Genomic DNA, 18,214 nt, shown 5'->3' on the forward strand with positions numbered 1-18,214 from the left:
CAGTGTTTTGTGTTTTAAGTTCACAATCCTACCCACAGATGCCTTCTTGAAGATATAATTTGTTATTATTCCATTAAACTATCATGAAGTGTAATTTGTGTCTATTGTTTTGTTTTGTACACATAGATAATGAAGTATGCAGAGCAGAGACTTCTAACACTAAATGAATACTGTGTCATTTGTGACGAGAGACATGTGTTTCAAAATGGCCCACTCTTAAAGGTAACTAAACTGACTATGTAATATATACATATATGATTACATACAAGGCATCTTATACAATCTGTTTATTTGTAAAGCCTGCCGTTTGCACAAGGGAACTATGTGTATTTTCCTTTTATACTCTTGGAGTTATGTCAGAAGTTACAGAGGAGGTTGCTACTGGTGCAGAGGTATGCCAAGTCCACATTTTTTTTAAGTATGTTCAAATTTGCTGAATTGGAATTTAACTTTATAGACCTACTAATGTAAACCAGCTCCCTCAGAAAAAACAAACAAATATCATTTCTTCAATTCTCACACTCATTCAGGTTATTGACCTGCTGGTGGCTATGTGCAGAGCTGCTCTCCAGTCCAAACGCAAAAGCATTATATTTGAGCCTTATCCATCTATAGTTGATCCTTGCAACCCCAAAACCCTTGCTTTCACTCATAAGGTCAGTACCACAACCTAACTCATCAATCTTATTTTTTAACATGAGACTTTTCAATGCAGACTACTAAAATTGGCAGATGATACTCCTGGCACATCAGCTCCATCCATTGGTATAAATATTGGTGTTATTCAGGAGTTTAACTGTATCTGAAAAGTATATATGTCTACTCAGGGCAATAAATCACTCCCTCGCAGACAATGACAGACAAGATGCTTTGGCAGGACTAATTCAGGGCCCAGAGCTCACTTGCTGTTTGCACTATATTCCACTGGGATGCACTGTAGGACAAAAAAAGAGAGAAATGTATATTATATGAGAACCACTGTAAATGTTGTGTATGTTAGTGCAATGACAATAGAGGTGTTTAATTCAGTTATTTCTATTTTTTAGCGAAAGAGCTATGACAGGCTTCAAGCAGCTTTGGACAGTGTCTTGCTGGTGAGGCAGCTTTCCCAGGTGCATTTTGTTTAGGCCTAACCTTAAAATACAAAATGATGCTTTTGTTTTAAAGTAGTTTATGGCATTTTCCTATTTCCAGGGACCATATTGTGACCTTAAAAAGCAGATGGATGAGATAGACCCGTTAGCTCATCCCTTATTACAATGGTAAATGGAAATCCTCATAATATGTATCTTTATCACAAATGCTTGCGTATGTCTCTAATACTGAGTGCAAATGTTTGACAGGATTTTAGCAAGCAACAGATCACACATTATCAAGCTTCCACAAAACAGGGTATCTCAGCATTTCACAAACTAGTGGTTAGAAACTGTTGACATGCTAGAGCAGTTGTATCCATAGTGTAATAGTTTTATTGAGAAAATGTTTTGTATAGTTTAAAGCAACTGTACGTGATTTATAGCTTGTGTTTTTTTTTTTCTTACAGCAGCTTAAGTTTATGCACACTCCTCACCAGTTTCTGCTCATCTGTAGTCCTCCATACAAAGAAGTGCGCTTTCAAATGGCTAGAAAGCTTTACGGCAGCACCTTTGCTTTCCAGTAAGTTTGATTAAAAAAGTAGAAAGTTACAGCCAGCTCCATATACATTCCACACTTACTCTCTATTTGATTGTTATTAGTGCATAATTATAATGTTAATTGTTGGAAATGGTTCAATGTTTCATCCACAGTGGTTCTCATATTGAAAATTGGCACTCTATTTTGAGAAATGGTTTGGTCAATGCCTCTTTTACAAAATTACAGGTAGATTAAATTATTAAAATAAAATGGGTGTTTATGAATTAAAAGTACTTAATATTTTTCTTTTTACATCCAAGCTTCATGGTGCAGCTTATGGAAAAGGCATCTATCTGAGTCCTAATTCTGGCATGTCCTTTGGTTATTCAGGTAAGATTGAATTCTTATGTTTATGAGATTATAACATGAATGTGTTATATGAATTAATAAAAATTACAATTAATGTTTTGTGTTATTTAGAGATGGGTTACGGTCAGCATCATCTGCCCAGTAAAGAGGAACTTAAAAAGAAATACAATAGAATCAACAGACTAACGGTACTAATCAAAAATTAGCTGTTTGTACTATGCAGCATTATATTCTAATGTCATCCCTCTTTGTCTTGGTTAGGAAGAGCCTGCACAAGCCAGATTTCTGAAAAGTAAAAATATAAACTGCATTGCACTTTGTGAAGGTAAACACAAGATAGCATTAGATTTAATAGTTGTAATGTATAATTGTTGAATGTCTGTTTTGTTTTTTTTTTGCTTTTTTTTTTAACAGTCATTTTGTCCAAAGAGCTGCAGCAGCACGGAAACATCTGGGTTTGTCCTGTACCAGACCATGTTTGCACTAGATTCCTCTTTGTGTAAGTAGTAAAAGTCAAGACTTTTTAAAAACATCAGTTGATGTTTATGCATTGACTTTCCATAGATATGAAAATGGCCAAGTGGGAGATGTCCACATCAACACTCAGGATAATGAGATCCGCAATGAAATTTTGCAAGCAATCAGTACTGAACCCTTTTGAGAAAAATAAAATGTAATTTATTTTAGCCACTGTGGATGTATGTTTTGTTTTGAATATTTCATACCATGTTTTGAATGTTTTTCTTTTGTGTTGATCAAAATTAAAGTGCTGTTTGCAACAAGGTGCTCTATTATAATAGATATTTGTCGTATGCCTCTTTTTTGTCATAAACATAAGTAGCCCTCACAAAAAAGAGACACATCTCAAGGGGCAATCAAAAGTAAGTAAGTAAATAAAGAAATAAATAAAGAAATAAATACTATTGAACTTAATAATTGCATTTTTTGTTAAATAATATATTATGTCTTTCCATGTGATGTCCTTAAGCCTATTCCTAAATTAATCCTGTTTCCTACTATAAAATGGACAGAAGTTAAAATAAATAAATAAACAAAATAGGTAACTAGGCGAGTCCTTTAAAGAAGTTATGAGCACTCAGCTTTTGAATGCTTTAATTTTCTTTCTTTTTAAAAGTTCTTTACATATGTCAAATCAGGTCAATGTCAAAGTCAGTATGGCACAACAAACTGAACAAAAAAAAACCCATGTGGTTTTGCTGCGCATGCGCATGGGAGTGACGTACGTGACGCTCGGCTCGTCGTAGGCGCTAGCTTCCTGCAGAAGGATTTCGCCGGTTGTGGAGCCGCAATCTCAAACATGTTCAGAGCCGCCGTTCGACTCTCAGTCTCCGGTGTTCGGAGTCTAGCGCGTACGCAACCACGGTGCCAAGGTAAATCTACAACAGCGTGTTCAAAGTATTACTCGATTCCGCAGTTAGACACGATATTCGTTAACGTCAAAATTGGAACTTCAGAGTGACACATTGCGGTTTCACAAGGCTAAGCTAACTTGTTAGCTAACACATGACATCCACTGATATTCTCTTCCCCACACATGATGAACCACAATTAGTTGCATGTAATGTTAATTTGGGCAAATAAAAAGCGGGCCAATCATTTACAATTGTATCCGGTATTTGAATGCTCTAAACGTTGAGCTTGATGCCTGCGGTGTCCTTGCCGTGACCCAGATAGACACGGGCCCTGTGCTGTGCATCTGATGCTACATGCTAACATGACCACTATGTGTATGGGTTACTGACTGGATTATTCATATTTGAGTGTCAGGCATTAATGGGTAATTGATGAAATTCAAAGCTGAACCCTTCCGTCAGACGAAGAATTGAATATATTGTATTATTACCTTTTTAACCATTGCTTTTAAAGTCACCTTTCAAGGAGGTGGCAGGCAATAAAACTCCAAATTTGGCCATGTTGAAGCCATGTTTCTCCCCACAGTATCCGCGCTTACATTACCACCATACACTAAATAGTTTGCTAAATAATGTACCGATAGCACAGTCTTGTAGGTCAGACAGATAACAGTGAATCATTATAGTCTAGAAAACTGGTGTTGGTACATCATTACTGGGTGAGCTCTGAGCAGTTCTGTATGTGTAAGGTACACCACTATGCATTTTTACAGAAAGTGGGATACGCATCATACATCTTATTTAAAATCTACAGTTTTATCTAATCTCATAAATGTGTAATGGTGATCTTTATTTTCCTGCAGCTATTTTGGCATCACGGTTGTACTCTCATGGAAAGGTAGAGACAGACGAGGAGTTTGATGCTCGCTGGGTTACCTACTTCAACAAACCAGACATTGATGCATGGGAACTAAGGAAAGGTTGGTCTATGATAACTTTCTAAACAGGTTATCAAATGATTGTCAATTTCCTCCAGTGTACAATGGTTGTAATGTAATGATGCAAATGGAAAACAATCGTATATTCAAAATGGCACCTTGTTGGGTATCAGTTTAAAAATCTAAAGCCAATTCATTTTCACTATAGTCTAAATGACACGCCATATATATTTAAAAGAAATTATCTGTCCAAGTACACCTAAGGTACTCATGTGATGTGTTCGTGCAGTTGGTCTTGTAGCACTTATTTTTGGCTACAGCGTGATGGGGTGGGGGCAGTGTTAGACCATTCCTACTGTATATCTAAAGTGCAATGAACAATCTATTGTTATCAAAGTCATACCTTTAACATGTGGCATTTTTTATTTAATGTATCCCTAAATTTGACCTGTATTTGGTGACAGGAATGAACACACTGATCGGTTATGACTTGGTACCTGAGCCAAAGATTCTTGACGCAGCACTGAGAGCCTGTCGGAGGTTAAACGACTTGGCAAGCGCTATCCGAATTTTGGAAGCTGTGAAGGTGAGAACATTGTCAATCTTTTGAAAATGGGAATTTAACTTTATGAGATTGTGGATTTAACTGTGCTGCAAGAGGTAAATGATTGATGGATATTTACTTTTTGTCTCTACAGGATAAAGCAGGGCCTCACAAAGATATCTACCCATACGTTATCCAAGAGCTGCGGCCGACATTAGAGGAGCTTGGCATTTCCACACCTGAAGAACTGGGAATTGATAAAATCTAGATGAATGGTAAGGGACGGAAGCGCAAATGGTTGTTGTAAACAAAGGTTATTAATATAGAAAAATATACAAAATACAAAATAAATTGTAAGAGCATTGTGTTGTGGAGTAAAGGGTATTTTCACTTAGCCATGAAATTATTATCTCATAAGGAAATAAATCTAAAATGTGTTGAGATTAGTTGAAGAAACATGATTGCTGTATTCTTCATTCAACACAAAACTGTATAAATTGCTATTGATAATCACTAATGTTAAATTGATTAGTTTGTATATTCTGTTTTCCAGGTCTGAAGCCCATGGACCTCTGTCTGATAACACCCCTTGTACTTTAAATGTTTGCCTCATTAAATAATACTGTGTGATATTTAATTGGCCTTTATTAAGTTCTTTATGCTTGTAAAATATTGATGGACATAATAAAGGAGATGTACCTTTTAAGTGTTACAAGTATTTTGAAATATTTTAAATTGTAAAAGTACTTTTGTAGAAAAAGGTTGTAATTACCTGGTTGGATTAACTGAACAGCAGCAGATTATCCATGACAGTTGTATTATTTTCCGCATGTTTTTTGGTGTACGAACCACGAATCACCACTAGGGAGCAGCATTTCCACATGAATGTACACATTAATTTACTGTTTTCATTCTGTTATGTTTATGACAATATGTTTCAGGGACATTGACATGCTGGTAAATAAAAATGTTTATCAAGTAGGACAATTTGAATTTTTTAATTCCTATTGTGGATCGTATTTTACAAAAGCATAACTATATACTTAGGCCCATTTGCGTAGGCATGGGATTTTATGCTGCGTATTAGAGGCATTATTAAGCAAACACGTGAAATCCTTCCCCAGTAAAAAAAAAAATGTTTATGCGTTTATCGTCTAGGGTGAATGATGCTCAGCACATGTCTTATTTCAGTTTTTAATAGTAGAATTTGTGGTAAAGCATGAACGCGTTTAAATAGTATAGTGAAATCCCCATATAACACCAGCCTGTTGCATGGAACTAGATTAGTTAATGCAAAGGCTTCAAGATGAGCTAAAGGGCCACCACCTATTTACCTGAAAAACAAAGGGATTAAGCATTTCAACACTGCATTTTACATTTTCATCACACCCCCTTGACATTAGAATCAGCCTCAGCCTAAATATAATTTGATGGCAAAAAAAAATAACTTCTATAGGCCTATTTCAAAACCTCATTTCAAGTTTGTGAGTAGGAACAAGATGCTATTGGACATTTTATTGGTCCATTATAAGGTAGATTCCAGGACAATACTGAAATGACTCTCTACTTGGCCACAGTCATTTTTTGTGTAAAAAATCTTTTTTTGCATCGTAAACTTGTAGTAAACTTATAAATCTTGCATATACTTCAAGCTGTAGGCCAACCTCATACACCTGAGATCTTTATATAGCCTACTCATGCCTATTTATAAAACCATTTTTGGAGTTTGAGTGTATCTGTAACAAAATCCATAGCCTAATAGAGGGTCATTGTTAATTTGCCTATTGTTACAAAAGCTACTGATCTGTCTAGTACACTAAGATCATGAAGTTCTCTAAAGACCTTTTTACCAAGTAAAACAGTGTATACATCATATATTTTTTGTGTATACTGTCAATTATGTAGTAAAAAAAAGTTGTGTGCCCTGGTAATTACTGTAATTACTGTCATTAAAATACATTAAAAAAATCCCCATATTTTAGAAACAGACCGTAGCAGGCATCAGACTTTTACGCCAAACAGCTCTCTGAGTCTCACTTTGACGTTCTGATAGACGCGTTGGGTCTTTTGATAAATGAATGGATTTTGCTGCATGTTTATTAAATGTTAAAATGAGGTCTGTTGGTCTCATAATGTCACAGATGTATAAAGAGGCAGCGATGTTTTGTGTTTGGGGTGGTATTTCCGTGTGAAGTGGGTGGGTAGCTCCCTGGAGATGGAGGCAAGGAAACCCACTTTACGAGCTTTACGCACGGGGCGGGCCATTCATTCATCCAAGTTGGGGGTGTAGGCCACTCAGTAAAAGACAATCAAACATGTTTGAGTTTCCATGCGCAGTGACTAGGGAGGTAAAGCCAAGGCATTATTACCCCTCCTCCTCGATCCTCGGTTTCTCCGACCTCAGCACAGAAGAAACGTTTTAAATCACATTTGATCCGAACAAGCCCTTTCTTCATAAAAGCTGGACATGAGATGCGATTTGTTTTCGCGGACGGAAAGAAGGAAACATTAGATACGACCTGTTGGCGATGATGGATTTCTCAAAGGCGCAAATGGTGAGTGTCGACGATACTTGGGCTGCACTCGTGGATATTACAGTAACAAAGCGACTCGCGATAAATCTCCACTTGGGCGCAAGCATTTGGGCATTATCTGTGACCTTTTGTTTAGCATGGTTTAGATGGAACATTTTTCAAGTTTCTGTTTTTGTTTTTAATTGGCCCCGATCAACTGTTTGCACTTCCCCATTTATTGACCATTAAAGAGGTAGCATATAGAAAAAAAAACATAATTGGCAATTAAATCTAAAGAAGAGTGGTTGTATTAGGTAAGTGATAAGTCAAATTTGAATTAGATTGCACTCAAAATATTTGTTTATAGTGTATTTGTATTATTATTTTAAATTTTAAGTCAACACAGGTGTGGACCCACTTCTTAAGTTGAGGCTATAAACCTAAACCATAGCTTTAGGCCAAAGATTACAAACTTTGATACAGTTTGATAAAGAACTCTGATAGATTTGTAACCTAATTCTTATTTTAGTGAGGTACCAGAAAATGGAAATTTGATCTATAAGTTTTTCTCTTTCTCTTCAGTCAAGCCTCTCAGAGCAGGGCAGTCCTGCTGGGCTCAAACTAGAGGCTGTGATGGAGCATCTGCAGAGACAACAAGGGGCCAAGCTGGAGGGCAGCCTGCAAGAGAAGCAGCTCCAGTTCCTGTTCGCTCAACACGCAGCTGCAGCCGCTGCTGCCCGTGCCAATGCTGCCAGAATTGATCCTGCATTATTCGGTAAAGGGACACAGATGTTTCACACTCAACACATGAGCAGCATGAGCGCACCAGAGATGGAGAGGGACGAAGATGAGGAGGATGAGGACTCAGAGGAGGAAGAGCCAGGTCTGCCCGGACAGGGCCTGCAAGGACAAAGTATGATGGGACATGGCCTACAAGGACCAGGGGACCATGATGATGGGGAGGACGATGGAGATGAGGATGAAGACGAGGAGGTCAATCCAGACCTCAAGAAACCCAGGCTGCAGCCACTGCCAGGTTACAACTACCCTCCCTTCCCCACCTCTCAAGCCTCCACTGGGGGCCAAATGTCCGGCTCTCCTCCTTCTGCCATAAAAGAAGAAGACAAGGAGGCGCTGTCTCCAGCCGGCCAGTCCTTCACATCCCCCAATGGCTTGTCTGAATGGGGCTACGATGAGTCATTCAAACAAGTAAGTTCCGTTTGAATCCCAAAAACATGACTTGCATAGCCTGTCTTGCTCAGTTTTTCACTTTTTTTTTTATTCTGAGGCAATGGCCTCTATATCACCTCGTATTAATTGTTGATGCATTCCCGCTGAGTTGTCACCACTGTCCACTTTTGTGTCAGAAAAGGAGAAAGCGTGCCCCTTTGGCAACATGCCCATATTTAATTTGTGTGCAATGAAAGACTAAGACAGAAATCCTTGCTCTCAGTGATGACTTTAAACACTTGTGGACATACAAACATAGGCTTTACCTACCATTAATCACCTCCAAATTGAAACACACTTCTTTATTATCAAAGCCTCACTCTTTTGAAAGGGCTTTAAAATAATAAAAAGTCTTTGGAGATCTGGTATTTATGGTTCTTCCACCCTTTTGACTGCAATTAAGTTCCAGAGGCTCCTCCAGGGTTTTTTCCATCCTGGTTGGTTCCTCCATGTGTATGTTACCCTCGCTAAGGCCCCACTTCAATACAATACTTTATGATTAATGAGGCCCGTGGGCAGAGGGACAGCTGCCTCAAAGCATACCAGGAACCACCATACATATTTTCATCAGTTCCTCCAGACGGGGAACAGTTAGATTTTAGATGCCATGTTGAGTGATGTTTTACAGGTAATTGGTCTGTTTTCATTGACATATATTCCTTCTACTAAAGTTGTGTCCCCTTTTTTGAAATTGCTATACTGCTACAGCTCTTTGTATCCTCTACCATTCTACTAAACTGCATTTTCAATGGTAACAAATTTTCAAGTTGAGTGATGTTTTGATTTCTGCTGCTATAAATTTTTGTATTTTTTAATTCTAGTATGTGCACTGACTATTGGACTGTACTATTTACAGCCATGAAACATGAAAACTAAACTGAAGTTTTACTAGCATGTCCAGATGGAAACAATTATTTTTCTAGTTGTGAAGACATGGTGACTGCTTTGACCAGTAATCCACCAGCTATTTTGAAATATGAACTAGGCAAGGCAAATTGTGCTTATTGCTTTTTCCACTAAGTATATTTGCAGATAAAATTTTAGAGTAATATTAGTGTGGCTAGTAATCTTTTCTCCTTTGATTATCTTTTCAAAAATAATGGCTATTGTTTTCCACCGTTCACAGCTGACGTAGCCATAGCTCAGAGATAGCTTTGCATAATTTAGTGGTCGCTTGGCAACACTAAATTGCTGCTTTATTCAGCTGCAACTAATCAATACATTATACTGCTAATGTTGTGAGAAAGTGTTTGCATTTCTCAGCCAGGAGCACACAATGCAGTCTCAGCTAACAAAACAGGCTGTTCCTAATTCAACAACTCATATTTGGTGATAATTTGTTCTGCCAGTGTCAACATGGCGTCAAATTGTCTACCAGGGATATAAAAGCCCCATATTATGGAGTTCTTTGGAGTATAGTTGACCTATAGACCCCACCCAATAAATCCTAATGGGTGCCTACACATTTAGTGTTTAAAAAAAAAAAAAAAAAGTAAATCTTTTTTCCATGTAGTAATGACTATTTGGTAGTACTCTGAAGTCTGCCTGGAAGCCAAAAACATTGCATACGTTTTTAAATTGATTCATTTTTACTATTTGCTAAATTGTATAGGCTGTTTTTGTATAGATAAGCTCCACCAGTAATTTCCATTGTTTGCAGCTCTTGTGTGGTCGGACTATATAAGCAAGCACTTAAATGTAGTATGGGGTGGGGATAGTGTGTTTTCAATAGCTGCTCTGCACACAGCAAGGGGGCTGATAAATGATCTTGACTTGTGTGAGCCACTAAAAAGCCCAATAATTTGATTTGGATTAAAAATTGCTCCCCCCTGCGGTTCCATTGATATTTGCCAGTGTTTTAGGTTCGCTTGAGTTTAATTTCATTATAAGAGGTAGTTTTGGCATTGATTCAAATATTCATGCATTGACCAGTCCAGCATTGCACTGGTCGTATCTCATAGTGGCCAAGATACAGAAACCCATCGCAGCCCATTTTAAAATTATTTTTGTTTTTTTTGTTTTTCTCTCTAAAACATTTGCACAATTGTCTAACTAGAGTTTTTTGTTATATTTTACTGCTGCATTTTCCAAAGTAATTTGCTAAATGTAAGTTAAGATGAAAACTTCCATAAAAGTAGCCATTTTATGCAACAAAAGGACCCTTTACTGACCTACATAATGCTGAATGCTATCAGGATTCCCAAGGCCTGATGTGTGAAAGCTCTGTGGGCAATTAACTGAATGCTCTTTGTTAATAGAGCCGCAGTAGGTCTCACTTGCTCATCAATACGGGGGGAGGGTTTTATTTCCATTTGATGCTTACTGAAAAGACTGGGATGTTTATCTAGTTTCACATCAATGGGTCTTTTCTAGCGGGGGAGCCACAGAACTTTATTACAAATTTAAATCTCTGGATGTGTCAACAGCTGAGCCAACACAGCAGAGTCACAGTTTTACGTGTAAAGTAACCTGGCTGTGAACTGTTTATTATAACTGACCTACAGCTAAACTTCACATGTAGCTGTTTCAGAGTGTGGGGGTGGGTTGACAGGCAGCACATGCATTTTCAATGGAGTTTCTACTGTAAACACAAGGATTCAGTTGTAAGCTCGTCCTGATTCACATACATTTAAATGCACAGTGTATATAGTCAAAACATGTTTTAGCATGTTTGACACAGCAATGTCTTTTGTTAAAATGGCTTGCTTAGGACAGTTTTGTAAAGTGACACTGCAGACCCATTGGTCTTTAAACATTAATTTTCAGCATATGGTGCATTTATAGCTAAAGACCTTATCTAAATGTTTAACAGTAACAGTACTATTTCATTGGTGGGTAAATCTTTAAACTTTTGGATGTTTGCTTATAACAAAAAAAATAAAAAATCAATGAAATTTTAAAAGTATACAAGTAAAATAACATTTTAGGTTTAGAAGGTTAAACACCATTTGACAGTTCGGAGTGTTTTAACTTTAACTAACTAATGTAACGTAAAATATAGCCCCAAAGTAATTATGTCATCCAGTTGCCATTCATCCATTTCCTTTTATTGCTTTTTTTCCCCCCCAATACCAGCTCTTTGGATTGGTCATACAATAGCCACTCTGTCCCACATATCAGGTTGACCTAAATCTGCACATACAACATACATGAATTGAAATTTCATGTAAAAAATTTAAACCCCTACCCTTGATGTAATCGTGAAGACAGACCATTATTAAAATGTCACTATTTTCCACCTATGACCATTGATTTAGCTGCTTGCATCACTGTGGTGCGTTGGTGTGACAATAACTCCTCAGCAGGCGTTTCCACACAGTTGCACACACTCTGCCCTCCGCTCACATTTTTAACCTTTAACTGTCATGTTAAGGGGGGAGGTGATGGAGGAATAACATGGTACATTAGAGTACCTAATGAGCAAAGGCCTTTTTCATTACTGTGCACGGCATCACACTCAGGAAGTGGTGGCAAATGTAGTTCAGGTGATTGAAATAACCAGAAAAATCACACACATGCATGTGCTTGTATGCAGCTTCATGCCTATTAATATTTTTAAAGGAAATTTGAAAGTTGTGCTGTTGACTTGTGTGTGTATTTTTTCAAACAGAATTGGTAATATAGCTTTTTTGTTAGCTTTGTGCTTCAGTGTGTCTTATAAATCAATTACTTTGGACATTAGCAGAGAGGTGGTGCAATCTGGGCTGAAGAGAGCGACGGAGGCAAAGCAAGGGGGGAACCATCAAGGGACTTTGCAAAGGTCAGTGGGCTGAGTAAATATACAGTTGGCAAACAAGAAAATGTCTTAAAATAGCCATTTCTAACTTGTTTTTTCCTCTTCTTCCAGCTTTACGAACTTGACAATGATCCTCAGAGAAAAGAGTTTTTAGATGAGTTGTTCGTCTTTATGCAAAAACGAGGTAACAGACAACACATTTTAGTCTATAGATTTATTTCGTGTATTGGCATTTAACGTCATTATTAAAGAAAAAAAATAGTGGCCACTCATTACAGTTGTAGATTTATATGATATGAAAACATAAAAATAAAATAATTGAAATACAATCAGCATCATTTATGGTTGTCAGCAAGTGTACAAGTTAAATATAAAGTTAATTGCAGGGGGAGATTATATGCCTTCATATTAAAAAAAGACTTCCCTCTCTCAGCTTGAACTTAAATGAACTGAAATAGAAATTGAAATTATTAAGTCCAATATTGAACTTAATGACTAATAACTGGCATGTGTCCAGACAGTAGCCCCAGTCTTTGAGAAAAGGTCATAGCTCGGTCAGGCTAAGAGTGCATATGCTTCTTGTGCGTTTTAAGCACAAACTAATCTTATTCCTACGACTGCTCTCAGCCTTTTCATTAATTGGTTTTCGTCCAAATCGGGATTGTAAAGGTTAGCTGTCAATGCTCTGATTGGCAGACCTCCCCTTCCCCCAGCTCTCAAATCAATGCAGCCATAGAGCTCCACACTGTTGAATTAGCCCCACCCCCTCCATCACTCCATCTGAAATAGGCTTTATTAGCAGACTATATCCAAGCAGATTATACATGCTTAGCCATTTTACTCAACATTAACCACGGGCCCTCACTATTCAATCACTCTTCAATCACTATTACTGTAAAACTTTACCTTACCTGTTGTTGTTTAGGTTCTTTCTATAATCGCTAAATCAAATGTGGAGAATTTCCTCGTATGTTTTTTTTTTTTTTTAATCTATTGCATTTATGACCTAACCTTTATCAAAAAATAAAAAATGCATTTGGCACTTTATGTCAACAGGTTCAGTGATTCTTATTCCAATAGCAAATGTAAATCAATATTTTTTTCTTATTTTTCAGGAACCCCAGTGAACCGCATTCCCATCATGGCCAAGCAGGTGCTGGACCTGTACAAACTTTATAAACTGGTGACAGAGAAAGGAGGCCTGGTGGAGGTGATAAATAAGAAGATTTGGAGAGAGATCACTAAAGGACTCAACCTGCCAACCTCAATCACAAGTGCTGCCTTCACTCTACGCACACAGTAAGTTTAAGTGCAAAAACAGAGATGTGCAAATATCTCTAGACACACATGTTGGCTTTCCATGTTTTTTGGGAATCTTACATTAATATCTTAATACTAACCTTAACCAACTATTTGCCTAACCTAAAACCCAACCGTAACCTATTTTAACCCATATTTTAACTTTGTCCATGTTGTTGATCTGATAATAAAGGATTTACATCATGGGGACCTGATTTTTGTTCCCAAATGGTTTCCAGGTTCCCATAAATTGACTGTTTACAGATTTTAGTCCCTACAATGTGATAAATGTCCGCCCACTCACTCAATACACTCTAAATAATTGTAACTATGACCAATACATGTTTTAACGCTTTCCATTTTCTTTGCAGGTATATGAAGTACTTATACCCATTCGAGTGTGAGAAGAAGGGTCTAAGCTCTCCTGTGGAGCTTCAGGCTGCCATTGACAGTAACCGCAGAGAAGGGAGACGTCCCAGTTACACCAACAGCCTGTACAGCTACTCCCCCTCCCCCGGGTCTGCCTCGCACGCCCTGCTCGGCTCACCCACCCTCCAGGCCACTCCAACTGGGCATAATGGCGTCAGCGCCTCCGCCAGCCCCAATCTCAAGAGAAGTGCAGGTAAATGGTTTTTCTTGAACATACTGCCAACTGTTGGTTATGTAAGTTTTATTTTTATATACAAAACAAAATTGTATGAAGAAGCATACTACTATAACATATAATATAACTCCTATATAGCTCAGAGTTTTTAAATGTTTTTTCATGTTATAATTATTTTCTTTCACTTGGTTAAATATTAAGCAATGCTAAAACCATAATATTGTTAAAAAGATTTTTAAAATTTCTGTTGGTTAAATCAAACATTTTGCTAAGCCCTTTGAGGCAACTACCATTGTGATTTTCTTCTATACAAAAATAAATATTGTTTTTTTTTGTTTGTTTTTTTCTCTCTCCCTCAGAAGAAGCTACTTCTCTGCTCCCCAGTCGACTGCCCATGGCCCTTGCCCTGGGACAGCAACAGCAGCAGTTGGCACAGGCTGCAACTCTGGAGCACCTTAGGGAGAAGTTGGAGCGTGGTACAGGAGGAGCACAGGACGGTCCTGAGAAGAAGATGATGCGATTGGCCGAGGAGCAACAGCGCCTCATGCAGCAAGCCCTACAGCAGAATCTCCTGGCCATGGCCTCTCATTTCAAACCTATGAACCTAAAGCTCAATAATGGCCAGGGTCAGTTACTTTATGTTGTATGGAAAGGAGATCAAAATAGTGAAACTTGTTGATTTAAAATGGTTATTTTGTTTCCGCTTGCAGACAATAAGCAGGACATGTCCTTCTCCATCTCCACTAATGGATCAGCCAGTATCAGTGTGTCAGTGGAGGTCAACGGCACAGTTTACTCAGGTAAAAAAAAACAAAAAAACTTCTTGATAATATTTTTCTTTAACTATAAAATGCAAAAAAAAAAAGTACAGGCATGATAAAATGTGAGAATGTAAAAATGAAAAAGAAATCCTACTTGCATTGTGACCATTGTTTAGTCAGCAATTTTGTCAACAAAAATAAGACAAAATGTAATGGTTAAATAACTGAATCTGAGCCTCTACAATTTTATTGGCTGAAAAATATCAGAATATACACTAGTTTGTGGTGAATGGTTCGTCATATGATCAAAATATTACAATCCCCAATACTGCAGTCACATAAACTATATATTGGTGCGCATCTTTATTCATTCATTTATTCACTCACTCAATATTTTACCAAATCAACTGAGAACACGTTCTCATTTGCAATGACTACCTGGCCAAGAGGCAGCATAATACAACACAGGCAGAATACATTCACACATCAATCATAATACGTAAAGTTTATCTGTTGATTAATAGTACATTTTATTTGTCTCTTTCAGGAACCCTCTTTGCTCAGAAGGCCTCAGCTCCTCCTGTGGCCTCGCAGACAGTCACAGCAGCAGGCACCAGCGGCTTCAGCGCCCTCTCCTCTAACCTCTCCCCCTCCTCTTCCTCTTCCCCCTCCTCCTCCAAGGGACCCAACTAAATCTCACCCACAAATAACATACCTCTCTTGTCAAACAACCACACAACCTCAACTTTACAATGATCAAATGGTTTCCCTCTCAGGAAATGTTTTCTTTATCTAATATTTATAGCATTGCTTTTGTATTTTTCTCTCATAGCTATTATAGTTTGCAAAGGAAAGCAAGTCAGAGACCAAACGGTTACATTTAAACAAGATATGTGATTCAAATCAATTTCAAGTGCACAGTCTGAATGTAAGTCTTGCATATTCATGGAACCTTGTAGTTGTGATATATTAACCTCAAATCATCAAAGCTTCAGGTATCAGATTGCCATATAGTGCCTGGTAGGAGCGCTTTAATGTAGTGGCATTGTTTTCTAAAGGGCTCTCCTGGTTGGTCAGAATTGTCTCGAGAAAACAATAGAGAAATTCAATCTTGATATGTAGGTGTCGACTACTTTAACAGCTTGGTTTATGATACAGTTCTTGTCAATAGAACAATGAGGTCTCCAAAGTGTAGCTAACAAAGACCAAAAAGCCTTAGTTCCTGTCTCCTTATATACATATATAAATGCATTTGTGTTTATGTATATATGTATTTACGTACATGCATACATACACACACACATACACACACGTCTATGTATGTATGTATGTGTGTAGATGTTATTCTTTCTATATATATCTAGCCATTGTGTGTCCCTGTTAACTTGACGTGTTTGAGGCAATCTTAAAATCAAGTTCACGACCTATTTCTGCAAAAGTTTGTACATAAAATATGACTTGAAATCAAGATTGTAGGTGGAATTGGTTCATGGATTTTTATAATTTTATTTTTTTGGTTTGGTTTTTGATATTGCACTAATGATTTGACTTGGCCTCAAATACGCAAATTATCTCTTAGTTTTTGTCTGTTATTAAAAAGGCAAGAGGATGCAGTCATTTGGGTTTTTGATACACGTGGTTTCTTCTGAATGTAGGTGTAACAATTTACCTCAATTTATTCAGCGCTCAGGAAGTTTTACCGTTCACTGTTATACTATATACTGCTGATGTATTTTATAAAGACAGAGAATGTGTCCTTAATAAAATAACCTCATTTATGTACACATTCTGAAACAGTGCTACCTCACACTTCTAAAGAAATATGCAATACTTTAGGCAGCATTTTTTTGTTGGCTGTAAGTTAACTAAGTGGACAATCAAGATGACATATCATTGCAAATGTCACTGTGAGCTATATAGAAAACCTTATGTAACCTCAGTTTTGTCACAATTATAATGTATTTCTTGGACCTGTGGCCATGAATAAAACAATCATGTGTGCTGTAGATATACTGTGTCATATGTCTTTTTTAAAAACTAGGTATATTCTTAATTTGTTTTGGAGTAAATTATCTTATTTTGGAAAATTAATCTTTGTTTATCAGAGACAATTTTATTAGTGCATAATGTGTATGTTCTGGCCTGTTGTACTGCCACATTAATCCAAAACTGCACCAAAAAAACCCAAAACTGATTCCAATTAAGCAACGGGTACAATAAGTAGATTATTTGTAACTGGGATTACTATTGTGTGTGATATGAATAGTAAATATGCAATTTTAATCTAACAACAATTAATGCTGATCTTATATCTAAATCACTCTCTATGCTCTTTTCATATTATTATTTAATAACATCATAAAGTAATATAGAAAAAGGGGGTTTAGAATATGCTAACTAACAATTGTAACATCTCACATGGCCAGAAGGAGGTGCTGTTTCATCAATTCTGAAATACATTACGATCAAAATCACTTGAACTCTTGAACTCCAAGGACCTTTGTGTAAGTAATCCATAATGAAAACAAACTCTGTTTTCTGTGTACTAAATTAATTCTGTAATGTTTTTAGGTGATTATTTTACAGTAAAATAAAATAGACTGTAACTGTAAGAAATATTTATTCTTGTTTTATGCAACATTCTCACGTTTTCTTATTCAAAAAATGTAACATTTTGTTTTAAATCGTTAAGTGCTATGGCAATGGCCCCAATTTGTGTCATTCTGAAACCTATGTACATTATATAAAAGGCAAGAACAGATAAATATTTGCATGCAGAGGTAATCCCACACAGTTGTTTTCCTAATGGACGTAAGAGCTTGTGTTTCAGAGAGGAGGGGTTGGGTGGGGATTTACTCTCACTTTGATAGAGACTGTAGTGACTCTGTTATCTATATCTGGGACGGTGGAGAAGATGCCCTGGGGCTGAGTAAGAGGTATTATGAAATGAATATCCCCGCCCATGCATGCTTCCCACCAATCACGCAAGCATTATACCACCACTGTCCTACCAGAGCACTATCCTGCCTGTCTGGGATTTAACACTACAGCACACCAGGAGGCCTGTCTACTAACACTTAATCTTTTTATTTAGGATCTTACCAGAAATCCCTGTGTTAAAGAATGTGCAGATGTTATGCTTTCTAATGACTACAAAATGGCATTCATTGGCTATAATAGAAGTCACATTATGTCACTATCTGGCTGCTTTTCTTCAATGAGATGCCAAATTT

General features: G+C 37.2%; 3 protein-coding genes across 6 annotated transcripts in view; all 3 read left to right on the forward strand.

The window, feature by feature from the left end:
- LOC117371856 (protein mono-ADP-ribosyltransferase PARP6-like) overlaps nucleotides 1-18,214 on the forward strand; it is a 218,056-nt gene that overhangs the window by 128,930 nt on the left and 70,912 nt on the right. For 2 of the 3 annotated variants that reach the window (XM_055222300.1, XM_055222299.1), the window contains exons 12-24: nucleotides 127-222; nucleotides 300-392; nucleotides 531-656; nucleotides 1,047-1,112; nucleotides 1,195-1,262; nucleotides 1,344-1,392; nucleotides 1,544-1,656; nucleotides 1,788-1,860; nucleotides 1,935-2,004; nucleotides 2,095-2,171; nucleotides 2,245-2,308; nucleotides 2,398-2,482; nucleotides 2,548-2,681. In XM_055222300.1, the coding sequence (XP_055078275.1) occupies nucleotides 127-222; nucleotides 300-392; nucleotides 531-656; nucleotides 1,047-1,112; nucleotides 1,195-1,262; nucleotides 1,344-1,392; nucleotides 1,544-1,656; nucleotides 1,788-1,860; nucleotides 1,935-2,004; nucleotides 2,095-2,171; nucleotides 2,245-2,308; nucleotides 2,398-2,482; nucleotides 2,548-2,644 (1,077 nt within the window). In that variant the 3' untranslated portion in view covers nucleotides 2,645-2,681. The remainder of the gene's footprint in view (nucleotides 1-126; nucleotides 223-299; nucleotides 393-530; nucleotides 657-1,046; nucleotides 1,113-1,194; nucleotides 1,263-1,343; nucleotides 1,393-1,543; nucleotides 1,657-1,787; nucleotides 1,861-1,934; nucleotides 2,005-2,094; nucleotides 2,172-2,244; nucleotides 2,309-2,397; nucleotides 2,483-2,547; nucleotides 2,682-18,214) is intronic. The other variant, XM_055222301.1, reaches the window with a different exon arrangement.
- Nucleotides 3,238-5,544, forward strand: LOC117372041 (cytochrome c oxidase subunit 5A, mitochondrial). The gene is made up of 5 exons (XM_033967759.2): nucleotides 3,238-3,374; nucleotides 4,220-4,336; nucleotides 4,759-4,880; nucleotides 4,993-5,113; nucleotides 5,392-5,544. Exons 1-4 carry the CDS (start codon nucleotides 3,302-3,304, stop codon nucleotides 5,104-5,106), a joined length of 426 nt encoding a protein of 141 aa, XP_033823650.1. The 5' UTR covers nucleotides 3,238-3,301; the 3' UTR covers nucleotides 5,107-5,113; nucleotides 5,392-5,544.
- LOC117372042 (AT-rich interactive domain-containing protein 3A-like) lies at nucleotides 7,128-16,987 on the forward strand. 2 transcript variants are annotated; one of them, XM_055222302.1, is made up of 9 exons: nucleotides 7,128-7,393; nucleotides 7,934-8,560; nucleotides 12,264-12,341; nucleotides 12,429-12,501; nucleotides 13,433-13,616; nucleotides 13,988-14,238; nucleotides 14,580-14,846; nucleotides 14,931-15,020; nucleotides 15,529-16,987. In XM_055222302.1, the coding sequence occupies exons 1-9, from the start codon at nucleotides 7,367-7,369 to the stop codon at nucleotides 15,672-15,674; spliced, it is 1,743 nt and encodes a 580-aa protein (XP_055078277.1). In that variant the 5' UTR covers nucleotides 7,128-7,366; the 3' UTR covers nucleotides 15,675-16,987. The 2 variants fall into 2 exon arrangements, with proteins under 2 accessions (XP_055078277.1, XP_033823651.1); XM_033967760.2 differs by having other exon boundaries at nucleotides 7,134-7,393; nucleotides 12,267-12,341; nucleotides 15,529-16,211.

Source organism: Periophthalmus magnuspinnatus, chromosome 6 (genome assembly GCF_009829125.3).
Source record: "Periophthalmus magnuspinnatus isolate fPerMag1 chromosome 6, fPerMag1.2.pri, whole genome shotgun sequence".
In the NCBI taxonomy this organism is placed as follows: Eukaryota; Metazoa; Chordata; class Actinopteri; order Gobiiformes; family Gobiidae; genus Periophthalmus; species Periophthalmus magnuspinnatus.

Bases quoted from the DNA above. Each gene is read 5' to 3' on its own strand.
- LOC117372041 (XM_033967759.2), top strand. From the start codon at position 3,302: ATGTTCAGAGCCGCCGTTCGACTCTCAGTCTCCGGTGTTCGGAGTCTA. The intron at 3,375-4,219 runs GTAAATCTACAA...ATTTTCCTGCAG, and splicing joins TACGCAACCACGGTGCCAAG to CTATTTTGGCATCACGGTTG. The intron at 4,337-4,758 runs GTTGGTCTATGA...ATTTGGTGACAG, and splicing joins TGCATGGGAACTAAGGAAAG to GAATGAACACACTGATCGGT.
- LOC117372042 (XM_055222302.1), top strand. From the start codon at position 7,367: ATGATGGATTTCTCAAAGGCGCAAATG. The intron at 7,394-7,933 runs GTGAGTGTCGAC...CTTTCTCTTCAG, and splicing joins ATTTCTCAAAGGCGCAAATG to TCAAGCCTCTCAGAGCAGGG. The intron at 13,617-13,987 runs GTAAGTTTAAGT...TTTTCTTTGCAG, and splicing joins GCCTTCACTCTACGCACACA to GTATATGAAGTACTTATACC.